A 12,721-nucleotide genomic window follows, 5' to 3' on the forward strand; every position below is an offset into this window, starting at 1 on the left:
TTCACTGTATGGAGTAACCTTAAGACACCCTGCTTCCTCTTCAAGCAGCAATGGCTCCTGAAGATCAGAGTTCCTACACACTTGGATGCCAGTATAACCCCTACTAGCAACAAAACATAGAAAAGCAATAGCCGGTGTAACAAAAAAATTTGCCAAAACATGAGAAGTCAAGTGGTGTGATCCTTCATCCAGAAATCCTCTACAATCAGCATATAAAGTAAACAAACAAAGCACCGAGGAGGAAACCCACCAAATTCTCAACAGCAATGGAAATTTCTCCGCAGCCTTGTACTTATAATAAAGAACGGAAAAGCTCAGCACAGACCAAGCTAAACTCAGAGCTGAAGGCAATAGTAAGACAGTCCAATCGGACTTTCCTACCTCCCAACGGGCAGCCTTCCGTATTAGACCAACACCATCAAAGCCCAATACCAAAAGTTGTACGAACAAAACATAAATGCAACAAAATAATGATGCTTTGTAAGTTCTACTAATTATGAGGCTCTGAATTTCCTCACCATCAGCAACTCCTCTGTGCCTAATGGCTACAGAGCTCCCGGCCAAGTCGTTCTTCCGAAGACGAATCCGACCAAAACACAACACAACCTGCCTCGCAGATACAACGGAGAGAAACACAAGTATCAGCGTCAAGTTAATGCAAACTGAGGCTAATTCCAATATGGGCACAGCCCGAAAGGTGCCCACAAGACGATTTGATGCTTCTGTGGTTTCAGTAGCCAAGACGAGATTGATACCCATAATAATCGTTACAGATATCAATCTTTAAACCAAGAAAATGACGGAAATCAATGACTGCGAGCTGAACAACAATACCGATGCTATTAATGGAGTTCAATACTATGACGACCGATGAGAGATCAAATCGTGTAAAGGGCATTTCACCATCTGGCAATTGGAATCGTGTTCAGTGCCCAACCTAGTGACAAGTCACATGAAGAGAAATGAGAAGCTTCTGCACATGAAAACAAACTCATCTGTATCATTAAACCCAATACAGAGAAACATGAAGCAGAAAGCGGAAAAAAACAACAACAGTCACGCTCAAAGTTTTCTTCTCTCTCTCTCTCCCAACCCCCGTTGTATAGCCTATCTATCAAGACCTCGTATTCTTCGCACTTTTCTTCATATTCACGACAAAAAGAGTAGACAGAAAATTGAATCTGAAACCAACCCATTACAGAAAACACCAAAAACTAACCTGGGCTTGTGTTGCTCTCCTCGGGAAATGATTTGGCGAGCTGGTGGTGATTGCCGGGCCAAAATTTCTGCTCTACAAATACAAAGAGCCTCCCAATGAATAGAGAGAGAATAATACTACACCAGATTGCTACTTTAGAGAGAGATAATTTCACCACCAACCCACAGGCCACAGCAATTACTACTGCTGTGGTAGGATTATGGAATGGAGATGATGGCTGATGAAGAGAGAGAGAGAAAGAGAGAGAGCTCACATATACTATATATTATACATATATATAGGTATAGGTCTAGTAATTAGTGTGTATACTCCGCTATTATTTAATCATTTTTTCATAAATAATGGGGATTATATTTCCTAAATACAAAATAATATATATAGGGATTATAACTATATATACACATGCATTTTTTAAATTAATAATATCTTTAATTTACCATTTTCTTTTATTTTTTTCCCCATAACAAATGGTCTGAATCTAGTAGATTTTGAAAGATCCCGATCTTGATTTCATAATTTTCAAATCGAATTTATTGTAATATAAAATTTAAATTAAATCTGACCGAACTTGTCACATTTCAATATTTAAGTCAATAAATCAGACAGAGATTCAATTAAATTAAAGTCAAAAACATTATTCTGTAAATAAATTACACAAAAAATAATAAAATAATTTGATCATTCTATTCTATATTTGTACAGAAATTAAAACATGAAAAATAATTATTATTTTTTTAAATCAAGCGCAAGAAGAACAATCAAATTCAGCTTAATTTATGATATTCATAATTTTAAAAAAAATATAAAAAAATATAGTGGGTTACTTCTTCATTATTTTTTTTAAATTATATTAATATTTATATAAATTCGATCTCACAATCTTTTGATTGTGCTTAATCTTACTGCTAAAGCAATAAAATGATAGGTAGTACGTTACCTTTTACACTGTTGAATTGTGGGCTGGCAGGCAATGGCATGCAGATGCAGTGGTAAGTGGTAGTGCCGTGTGAGACCAAAATTATGAATTGAATGGGATGAACTTTGGTGTAGCCATGGAGGAAATTCAACATCTTGAATGTATTAATGGATATGTATTTGGTACAACACATAACTATAGAGATAACTATGCTGTGTTTGTTTTTATTTAATATATAAGTTTCATTATTTGTCAAAATTCATTAAATTTGCTAATATTAATAAAAGCGAACTAAATAAAAATTAATATTTATCCTCGATTGACTTATTACCGACTTATTGCAGGTTAAATAATTTTTTTCGGACTAAACTACACTTGTAATGGTAAAGATATACCTCCTCACATGCATAAACGCGTGAGACATATGAGTGTAATTTAGTCATAAGAAAATTTATTTTACCTGTAATAACTCAATCGGGAGTTAATATAAAATTTTCTCGATTTTTTTGTTAATATCAATAAATTCAATAGTTTTTTACTAGTGAAGAGACTTATTGGTAGACGAAAGAAAAACCTTAAAGATGCTAAATGTAATTTTTCAAATCACGATAAACTTATGTGTAATTACATTAAATCGTATGGAAGAGGAGTGTAATTATCTTAGCAAAGTCAACATCTTCAATATATTAATGGATGTATTTGGTACAACACACACATATATATATAAGTAGATTTTTTTTTTTTTGGGGGGGATATGTTTTAGAGATAAAAAAGAATATTATTCTCACATGCACTAGAAGGAAATATTATTTTTGGTAATATCTAATTATTATGGTTAAAGATGAAAAAATACGGCAAATATTAATTAATTATGAATATTTTGGATATAGTTAAAATCATGAAATATTTATTAATCATGGTTAGAATTTAATTTTCTTTGTTTTGATTTTATTTTATTCTGGTGAATAATATTGATTTATTATAATTTCTGAGCTGTTAAAGTTGTAATGCAGGGAATAATTTATTTTTTTTAGTGACGGTATGATATTTGGTAATTTTTTGGGAGAATTATATATTACATTTTTATGTTGAATGTATATATATAATGACATTATAACGTTAGGCGATGGTGTTATCTATCTACACTTTACTATATATTAAGACTCAAACTCTTCGAGTAATAATGTTTGACAGACAAAATATAAATTTATCAAATTGCCTTACATATACTTATTTCACTTACAAATAACAATCAGAAAAACTTTTGTAGTTATATTTGTAAATTTTAGTCCTATTATTTTAGCACGTATCAAATTTAGTCCCGTAAACTACAAACATTTACAATTTTGATCCCAACTACAAATTCTGTTAACAATTTAACGGAGGGAGCACATGCTCCATTAAATATTTAACTTAGTTTGTGGTTGATATTAATATTGCAGGTTTTTTTTTTTTAACTTATAGGACTAAATTTGACGAGTACTCAAATAATGGAATCAAAATGAAAAATATAATAAATTACAGGACGTAATTTGTAAATTTTTCAATAAGGTGGGGATGAATTCATATTAATGAGAGAGGGTATGACAATATGATCATAAAGTTCACTTTTTCTCTCTTTACATTCTCATGACTTTTGAAAAAGTAATCCACAAGCATTTTTAGTTTCTAAAGAATATATATCAAAAGCTATTTATTTTAAAAATTACCTTTTTTTTCTTTTATCTATATTAAAATGCTTCATAAATATAATATTATTGTAAGCGTTAAAATACAGTATATGACATACTACGAGCATAAATGGCCCAACATTAATTGTTCTTGCGGAGATTTTTTAGTATTACGTACTTGATATCGAGCATCTTTTTCTTAGCTTTAGTAAAGGTGAAACGCTTGCAATCGGATGGCCGAGGGTGTGATTACCTCCGCTGATATGAGGGCTATGATGCTGGACGTAATTTGCTAGTACCCTTGTAATGGATATATATGTTTTTGGAGACATGTTCCGATCTACGATGGTGACTTAAATAAAAAAATTTAAATTTTAAAACTATGAATAATTACTTAGAATGAATTTTTGGATTCGTAAAGTAAGGATAAATTGTGATTGGCCCCTGAAGTTTGCCACGACAACAATTACTCCTTATTAGTTGAGAATTACAGATACTCGTTTAAAATGAATAGCCGTCTAGCAAATACTACCTCATGATAGCCCATTGTAGGGGTATTTACCAAACGGTCATTAATTTTAGGAGAAATTTATAGTTTTTTAAATAATGAAAGAATATTTGTAATTGTGACAATTTTTAAAAGAGCCCGTTGTAATTTACCAACCTTTAGTTGAGTTGGGTTCAATGTTGTTGACCCTCAACATTTCAAGATGAATTAAATTGATTTAACACTATTCCTTTTAATTTCAAATAAAACAAAAATATAATCACATACTTATTTTTTATTTTTTTACTGAAAAGAGATAACTATGCAATATGTATTTTGTATATTTGGAATATTCTAAGGAAATGGAAATAAATCACATCATAATATCAAGATTTTAGATTCCTAGACTTTCTATCATATTCTCGATTTTCTGGATTTTGTTGTAATATACACTATTATTATAAATTTCAAATATATATCCAGGAATTAAATTTCCAAAAAATAAGAAATCAACCCTGAGTGAGGTTCATGAACGTTCAATCATTTCTTGACGTATATGATTCACGTGGAATTATACATTTTGAAGAAACTTATAAATAGTTGCCCTTTATATCTCAAATATAACTTTTATTGCCTTAGTATTCTTACAACCTTAAATACTTTTCTTTTTATGACACATCTGACTTCAGCACTGAAAGTCTAATACTAAGACCTCCTCGATATGGTTCAGACAATAATTCTATTTTATAGGCCTTGTCGATATTTGAGCCGTTTCTTGCATATTAAAATTAACACAACTATAATCTTACTCTAATTACCTTACCCCACAAAAATCATAACAATTTGTATATTATCTCACAAATTAAATCATTATCACCCTCAACAAGCTCGTGTCACATAATAATATACGGAACAAATCATAATCATTTCATCACAAAATTAAGGGATAATTTTATTTTTTTCATTCGAATTATGACCGTTTTTATATTCTGGTATTTTTTTTATCAATTTTACAAAATTTTGTACTTTGCCACTTATAACTAGTTTTTGATCAAGTTTTTTTGTCAATAAACCATTACATGTAGTATAAATACGATACTTAAGGTTTATGTGACGTGATATTTTTCACATATGCACAATATGTGATATTTTTCTGCAGAAAAAATAACAAAAAAATGGTCATATATCATAAAGTGCAAATTTCACAAAGTTGAGATGGTAAGTCGATACAAAAAAAAAATTTAGATGCCATAATATAAAAACAGGCATAATTTAAATGACAAAACATAATTTACCCTAAAATTAATAATTGGCTTTGACAATCATAATTTTGTTACCAAAAGTGGTGTCATTAATATATTTCAAGAATCAAGGTCATTGATAACAATTAAATGTACAAACACATACATAGTCCATGTTCATAGATAGTGTTTGGTACCATAAGAGTCCACTACCAGTCTACCATGTCATCCTACACATTACAAATCTAAAAGTTAGGTATGTATTGTACCTTTTTAAGACAATTCTAGATGTATTAACCATTTAATATTAAAAGTTGAAAGCAAAGTCATCAAAAGCCAAAAGCGCCCTAGTAATTTTCAGCTCTAATAGCTGCACATGAACAATAAAGAGTGATCAAATAAAATATATTTTTTGCATATTTTCTATACTTTAATGTCAATTTAAAAAAAAAATTTGAAAACAAAGTTATATATATCTTAAACTAATAATTGTTATTATTTTTATTTAATTATAACTATAATGACAAAATGTCACAATAAATTTAGTTTTATATTGATAATCAATAAACGTATGTCAAATCAAATGGGAGTGAAAAAGTAAAAAGTTAAATAAATAGTAATCAGCGACATATATGAAATATCGTAACTGCGTAATTTGTATACTTTGAAGACGATCATATTTACAAGAAAACGTCATTTTTTTAGCCCAATGCATAAATGTGACACGAAAGTGAGATATTAAAACGGTGCGGGCAACATAAAATGAAGAGGAATAATAAAATTAAATATGAGTTAACCTCACCATCTACATAAATTTTTGGCTAGTGATGTGGGGTTTAATGCAATTCAAGCACAAGTACAATTTTGTCCTTCAATTTCTTTCAATGTTTTCTATATTTTAGGATTTTTACGTCTTTTTAAAAATTTCAAACGAACCTAAACATTAGCAAATTCTTATGATTATTGATTTGTGGTCTAAATTCGAACAGTCTCATCTTGATGTGTCTGATTGAAATAATATCCTTTTATAAATGGTCCAATTCTCATGTGCTACGTTGTTGGCGCTCTTATCCCTGTTTTATGTCTTAGGCTAGACATTACACATTTTAGTACTAGAAGTCTTGTCTGAGCCTACCCCAACTACTGCTAATTATGTATATGAGATAAATCGACACTCAAAAACCTGAATCACAATTAATATGAGTTTAAAAAATGAACTTTATGTCCTACCAATCTCAATTTGAATAAGTTGAGCGGTCTGTATTGAAAATTAGCGAGAAAAACAAAAGAAGGAATAGGGAACTACAATGACCTCTCAATGAGTGTGGCTATGAAATCATTTAACTTCACGAGGTTAGATTAAATCAAAACCATATGTTTAAAATAAAAAAAATACACATAAAAATTTAGTGATCCTTTTACTATATACGTCTTTTTTAATGCCCACCTCAACTATTTTCAATTATGTCGCAGGACATAAGGTTTAAGATTAAATCAAGAGTTGGAAATCAGGTTATGATTAGGGGTGGCAACGGGGCGGGTTTGGGGTGGATTTGAATGGACTCGGGATAATGTTTTATTTCATCAATGGTTAAATAAATACATAACAATAAACAAATAAAATAATATAATATTTTGTTAGTATTTATTCTACCAAATATTATATATATTCATGTGCTTAAACGTTTCCTTCATTTTTACATGTATACGAGTTTGAATTTAAATTGATTATTACATATTTTATAAAAAGATACAATTCATTCTATTCGAACTATCATGTGGACCCTCATTTTATGACACCACAATTCTTACATATATATATTTTTTCTCTTGTTTCAGCAAAAACAAACAGCCCTCAACTTTTGGTAGGTGCAAGGGCTCCATCACATTAAGAACACATATAAGCAAGTGCGGTTGTTTATTCACCTAACACAGTGCTCAATGCATGTCAAGATAAGAACACCTCGGTTGGTGACCTTGATATTTGTTAATGCTCTGTTTGGAACATCAAACACAAAAGGAAAAACAAAACCCAAAATCGTGTTTTCAGCATATAAAAATAATAATGAACCTTAAAGAATTGCATCAACTGACGCTTGAGCTTTAGTCATTTGACTTGAGCATATGCTTTTCAGCACTTATAATTGTGTCCGAATTCGTGGATGTCGCCATCACAGCACGTGTAGTTTGTCCTTTTTGTGTTAAAATCGCATTTTGCGATCATCATAGTGCCAGCCTTGAGACTTGGAGGAATACGTGGTTTTCACTTTGACGCGTCTGTCCTGTGTCCGTGTATGGATCAAGTGGGCCGCCTGCTTTTTAGGTCTAGGGTGGGTCACAGCCCATAAATTCGTTGACTTGGCTGGCACTCAAATATGAGTGGCCCACTTAAAAGCCCAACTACACTTCACTAACTCGCCATTTACACGTCTTGCACTTTTCCAACATTATGGAATATTTTTTCCGAGTAAGGTTTAATAGAATCAAACTAATCATATAGCAAGTGTGATAATTTTTTTATATGATGTGACACTTTTTTTGAACTATACACCAATCATACGGTAAGTGTGTGCAATCCAATTTGGATCGGAATTTCCCTAACATCATATGCTAAGAAAAAGAAAATATTATCATCATATTAAATCTCTCTCAACGTAATTATAAAAGACCACTCGTCAAAGTGTAATAATATTTGATTTGAGTCGTAAATATTGGTTCAAAAAGTGGGCCCATCACTACAATGCCATCGACATGTGAAATGAACTATTGTAGTAATGATTTATGTTATGAAAGAACACAATCAATTTTATTATTTCGGCCAATCTTTCTTACATGATTTTGAACTATAGTGAGTGATTTTCAGAGTTTGAAACTACTGATAAATGTGTTTTCAAGCAATTAAATTGCTCTTTTGACGATTCTTCCTCTCATTCTCCAAGAAATTTGGGTTTTTTCCTTTTACATACGCTACGATCCATGTTCGAATTTAGGAGATTTTGAGCCAAATTCAGTGGGTTGTATCCTACGGACCTTCAAGAAAATTAGGTTAGCTTCCTAGGGAGTAGACAAAGGCACTGCAGAACAACAATTTTATTACAAGTGCAAAATGGCCTCAATCACTTAAGGACCACCTTAAAGAGGCAATATACATTTGTCGGTAAGAATCGTACTGTTGGTGAAGTTAATGAATGCCTTCAACTACACAACAGCAGAAATACTGCATGAACACTAAATGATAGTCATCAAGACAGAAAGTCTTTGCACTTGCAACTAATCAATTGGTAGATGCAAAGAACAACCTTATTCTTGTGAATTCCTGAGTAACCCGGAAGCCTTTTCTTGCAACGTTGTCCATGCCGCAACCACATGCCTCTCTTCAGTCAGCGGAGCCCCCACCGCGAACCTTAATACATACTTGTTCGATAGTACCTATATTCATTCGTGCAAAAAATTAAGTTAAAAGAATAAAGTAGATCTATTCGAGGTTGATGAAGGTAATATATCTCAAGCGAGAGATATAACGTGTTGTGACTTTTGAGCATACCGTGTGAGAGATGAAGAGTTTTCCTGTCGAGTTTACAGCATCAAGCAACTCACGGTTCAATCTGTTAGCCGACTCTAGATTGTTCTGATGAGTAGGCAACAGGCGAAAGCAAACTAAAGAGAAATTCCGACGGGCAGCGACCTGCAAGTTTTGTGCTGTGTCAAACACTGAAAAAATCATCTGCATGTTTCTCAATGTCAAAATGATTCTAAGTAAAGCTGTTGGGTCTATGTAATCCTACAGTCTATATGTCCCAGGTCTAAAATTGAGCAACAGCAGTTTGAATCTCGTTGTTTTCCTATGCAGATTTTTCATACAAGACAGTGTATATGGAGCTACAAGTTTTTCGGCCAAAGCAAATTTCAGAAAAGCATAAGCATTTTGCATCGACCAGAGTTATACTACAGTGAGGTGAGGTATCGTCTACGTGCCCACAGATAAACATGTAGCTGCTTATAAGTCGTGCACAGCCTATTTATTCTTTTTGTATTAGAAAAATGAAAATAAATTAGAGCGTCAGACATATTTGACAAACATGATCACAAGCACTACTATCGACGTATCAGATGTAGCTGATCAAGAGATTGACGAGTATCATTACCTCAAATCTCGGGTCTAGCTTAACAAGTTCTTCAAATTTCCTTGCTAACTCAATATGGTTTCTTATGTAAGCCTGCAAGTTTTCCAGCCCGTAAAGTCTCAACACCATCCATAGTTTCAGAGATCTGTAAAGGAAAAACCATATTAGATATAGGTAAGTAGAGTTTTGATTCTATAGAAGGCGATGCAAAAAAAGATGGCTACAGCAACGTGTAGGATATATGTTGTATTTCTTTTTAAGACAGCCTTGATCTCAGAAAATGACTATGTCGCTATCTGTATTTCTCCCTAGTTGCGGGCTGACAGAAAATTGCATCCGTTTTGTGAAGTTTATCGACAGTCGACTAAATTTCCTTTAACCTTCAATTTTTTTGCAAAAGTGTAATAGGTGATACTAGTAAAAGTCTGGTAAAGGAAGTTTGGCAGTGGCTCGCATGCAATGACACACCTGAACCTGCGTCCTAAGGGGATTTGCCAATCTTTGTAATCCACAACCAAGTTGCCTTGAGAAGCCTGAATAACAAATACACAAATTAAAGTACAATATTCTGACAAGGAAAAAGGTTTTACATAAACTTCATAATGTCCAAACATTTTTCGACAAGTCAAAAATCATTCTTTACGGGCAGTTCAGAATTGCATCTGATGTAGCTATTACTACCCAGCAAACCAACTCAGTGCATGCCCATAAAGGTACTTTTTATGCCGACGTTGCAACTTTAACAAGGCTGGCCAGATGTCAATGAGTATTTTCATATTGACATAAACTTCATCAAGAGGAAGACATACTCACTTTGTTTTGAAGGAACTCAGGATTCGTTGATAATGATTGGACAAGTGCACTTCTGTCCTGTTGATATGAATTAACATCGAATTTTGATCAGATCAGGGAATTATGAGAATCCATAGCAGCAAATAACTAATCTTCAGATGTTTTGTATAGTTAGGTGAAGAACTGATCGGCATCTGTAGTAGCAATTTCATGAACAAATGAGTACTTGTGAAGATGCATTTTGTGGAGGTAAGTGGTTCAGCTCTTTCTCATGAACAAAGATTCATATTATTGACAATGCATTGGTTACAAATTCTGGAATAAAAGATGACTTAACCGTTGTAAACTCAACAGATTACCTTCACCCAGAGAGCCGAACAGTCAAAGTTCGTTAAAAACCACTTGTGCGCATTCATGTTAAACGAGGTAGCTTCTTCGACGCCATCAATATAGTGGCGAAATTCTGGACAGATACAAGCACTTCCAGCATAAGCAGCATCCACATGAAACCACAATCCATTACTCTGTATTTTGTCATGCACGCATCAGAACTGCCTCTATTCTTTTAGCAAAAATAAGATTTGACTGGTATATTGGATTATCGATGGATTACGAATGATATAAATCATAAAAAAGAAGACAATTCCTAATGCATCAAAGAGTAAATGCATCCCACAAACTCATCATGAAAACTCACATTTGAAATCTTCCCCAATGCTGGCAGAGGATCCACAGCTGTTGATGATGTAGTACCAACCTACACATATGAAGGCAAAATATTCGGTTGACAGCACTGCGTTATTATATCAACAAGTTCAGCATCCAGTAAAACAAATGCTAGTCAAGAAACAAGCCAATTCATTGCAGATTTTGGTAGCCGTAGTTATTTAAATGAACCTACCCATGCACTGTAAGTCCAACTTCTAGTTGGTTTACGATTATGAATAGCTTTATATGCTCTACAATTAGCAAGACATGGTACTGGTCTTAATCATAATAGGAGAATCCTAGGATTTTGTAATAAATAACACTGGTACTTTAAATTCCTTCAAGAAAACAAGAAAATCATACTTGATTATATGCGAAATGAAAATTAAAAGTGATGATATAGGCACCACATTAATGCAGAAAGTTATGAAGGAAACAGTAGATGGCATAGAAAAAATATCAAGAGTGACTAAATAGGTTTCTCTCATCATGGTTAAGAGATAAACATAATCTTTTCTCATCAGTGGAAAAGAAAGAATATTCACTTTGTAGCACGTGTTAATTAAATGGAAAATAGCTTTGGAAAGTATGCAGCCAGTTCAAAAGATACAGCATTTCAATAAAGTGGTGAAAGTATAATCAACACAAAGCAAGCATGGCAATGAATTGGCGCAAAAACATCCTTTTTTACATTTTCCTAGTTTCCTTACAGTAGCACACAAGAAGAAGGGAATTAAACCAGAGGCTATGTCCTGTGAGATTGCGTCACTGAGTGATTCAGGAGACAGAGCATATTCACTGGATGCATCTGTTTTCAGCACCCGGCAATTCTCAGGGTGAATTCCTGCTATCTGCCACCAAGCGCAAACAAAGAATTGACACTCATGAGAACTAAAACCACTGTTTTTCCAATTAGGAAACTAAACGGTTCAAGGAAAACTTATAATTATTATGCATTTCAAGATAGCGACATTTCGCCAAGAAGTCGAGCAACTTCCCACAATAGTGTGGGCATAATATGCCAATCACTGGTGAAGTGGTTCACCAAGAAGCTGGAGGACGTATTAGATTTGTACTAAAACTAAGATTACACCTTGCAGGCTTTCAGTACAGCAGAATGAGTTTGATCAGAACTGTAGCCCACAAGCTTTCCAATGGCATCTTTCCCAAGCCTTGTAAGGACTTTGTCTCGAGCCGCTAAAAGCACAACTAATACTGCTTCACTTGCAGTTCCCTGTATTACTCCACCACCTTTTCCTGAAACTCGACCCCAATATGTAACATCTTCTCAAGAAAAGTAATTGCAAATAACTTATCATCATGTATAAAGAGAAAAAAGCCAGTTATGCCTATGAAAGTAAATGCTAAACTGAATTGCTTCCATATACTAAAATGGCGGGGACATGTCCAACTCCAGCATACCACTTGATGACAAAGGGATAGAATAACATGTTGTGAAAACTTTTGAGGCGATGATGTCTTTTCTAGTTACCCTTTCACTATGAGGAAGAGGTTTCAGGTCTACGAAAATTCTACAACCTTAAGGGGAAATTAATATCTAGAA

General features: G+C 33.1%; 2 protein-coding genes across 2 annotated transcripts in view; both read right to left on the bottom strand.

Moving 5' to 3' along the window:
• LOC105163471 (ABC transporter C family member 5) overlaps nucleotides 1-759 on the bottom strand; it is a 7,331-nt gene extending 6,572 nt beyond the window's left edge. The window contains 1 exon segment of the mRNA XM_020694818.1: nucleotides 29-759. Within this exon segment, the coding sequence (XP_020550477.1) occupies nucleotides 29-759 (731 nt within the window).
• LOC105163472 (tyrosine decarboxylase 1) overlaps nucleotides 8,596-12,721 on the bottom strand; it is a 5,709-nt gene continuing 1,583 nt past the window's right edge. The window contains exons 5-13 of the mRNA XM_011081824.2: nucleotides 12,251-12,414; nucleotides 11,868-12,008; nucleotides 11,147-11,206; nucleotides 10,809-10,973; nucleotides 10,471-10,527; nucleotides 10,126-10,190; nucleotides 9,679-9,802; nucleotides 9,078-9,218; nucleotides 8,596-8,962 (exon numbers count right to left, since the gene is read on the bottom strand). Coding sequence (XP_011080126.1) covers nucleotides 8,834-8,962; nucleotides 9,078-9,218; nucleotides 9,679-9,802; nucleotides 10,126-10,190; nucleotides 10,471-10,527; nucleotides 10,809-10,973; nucleotides 11,147-11,206; nucleotides 11,868-12,008; nucleotides 12,251-12,414 — 1,046 coding nt within the window. The 3' untranslated portion in view covers nucleotides 8,596-8,833. The remainder of the gene's footprint in view (nucleotides 8,963-9,077; nucleotides 9,219-9,678; nucleotides 9,803-10,125; nucleotides 10,191-10,470; nucleotides 10,528-10,808; nucleotides 10,974-11,146; nucleotides 11,207-11,867; nucleotides 12,009-12,250; nucleotides 12,415-12,721) is intronic.

The sequence above is a fragment of the Sesamum indicum genome, linkage group LG6 (assembly GCF_000512975.1).
Source record: "Sesamum indicum cultivar Zhongzhi No. 13 linkage group LG6, S_indicum_v1.0, whole genome shotgun sequence".
Classification (NCBI taxonomy): Eukaryota; Viridiplantae; Streptophyta; class Magnoliopsida; order Lamiales; family Pedaliaceae; genus Sesamum; species Sesamum indicum.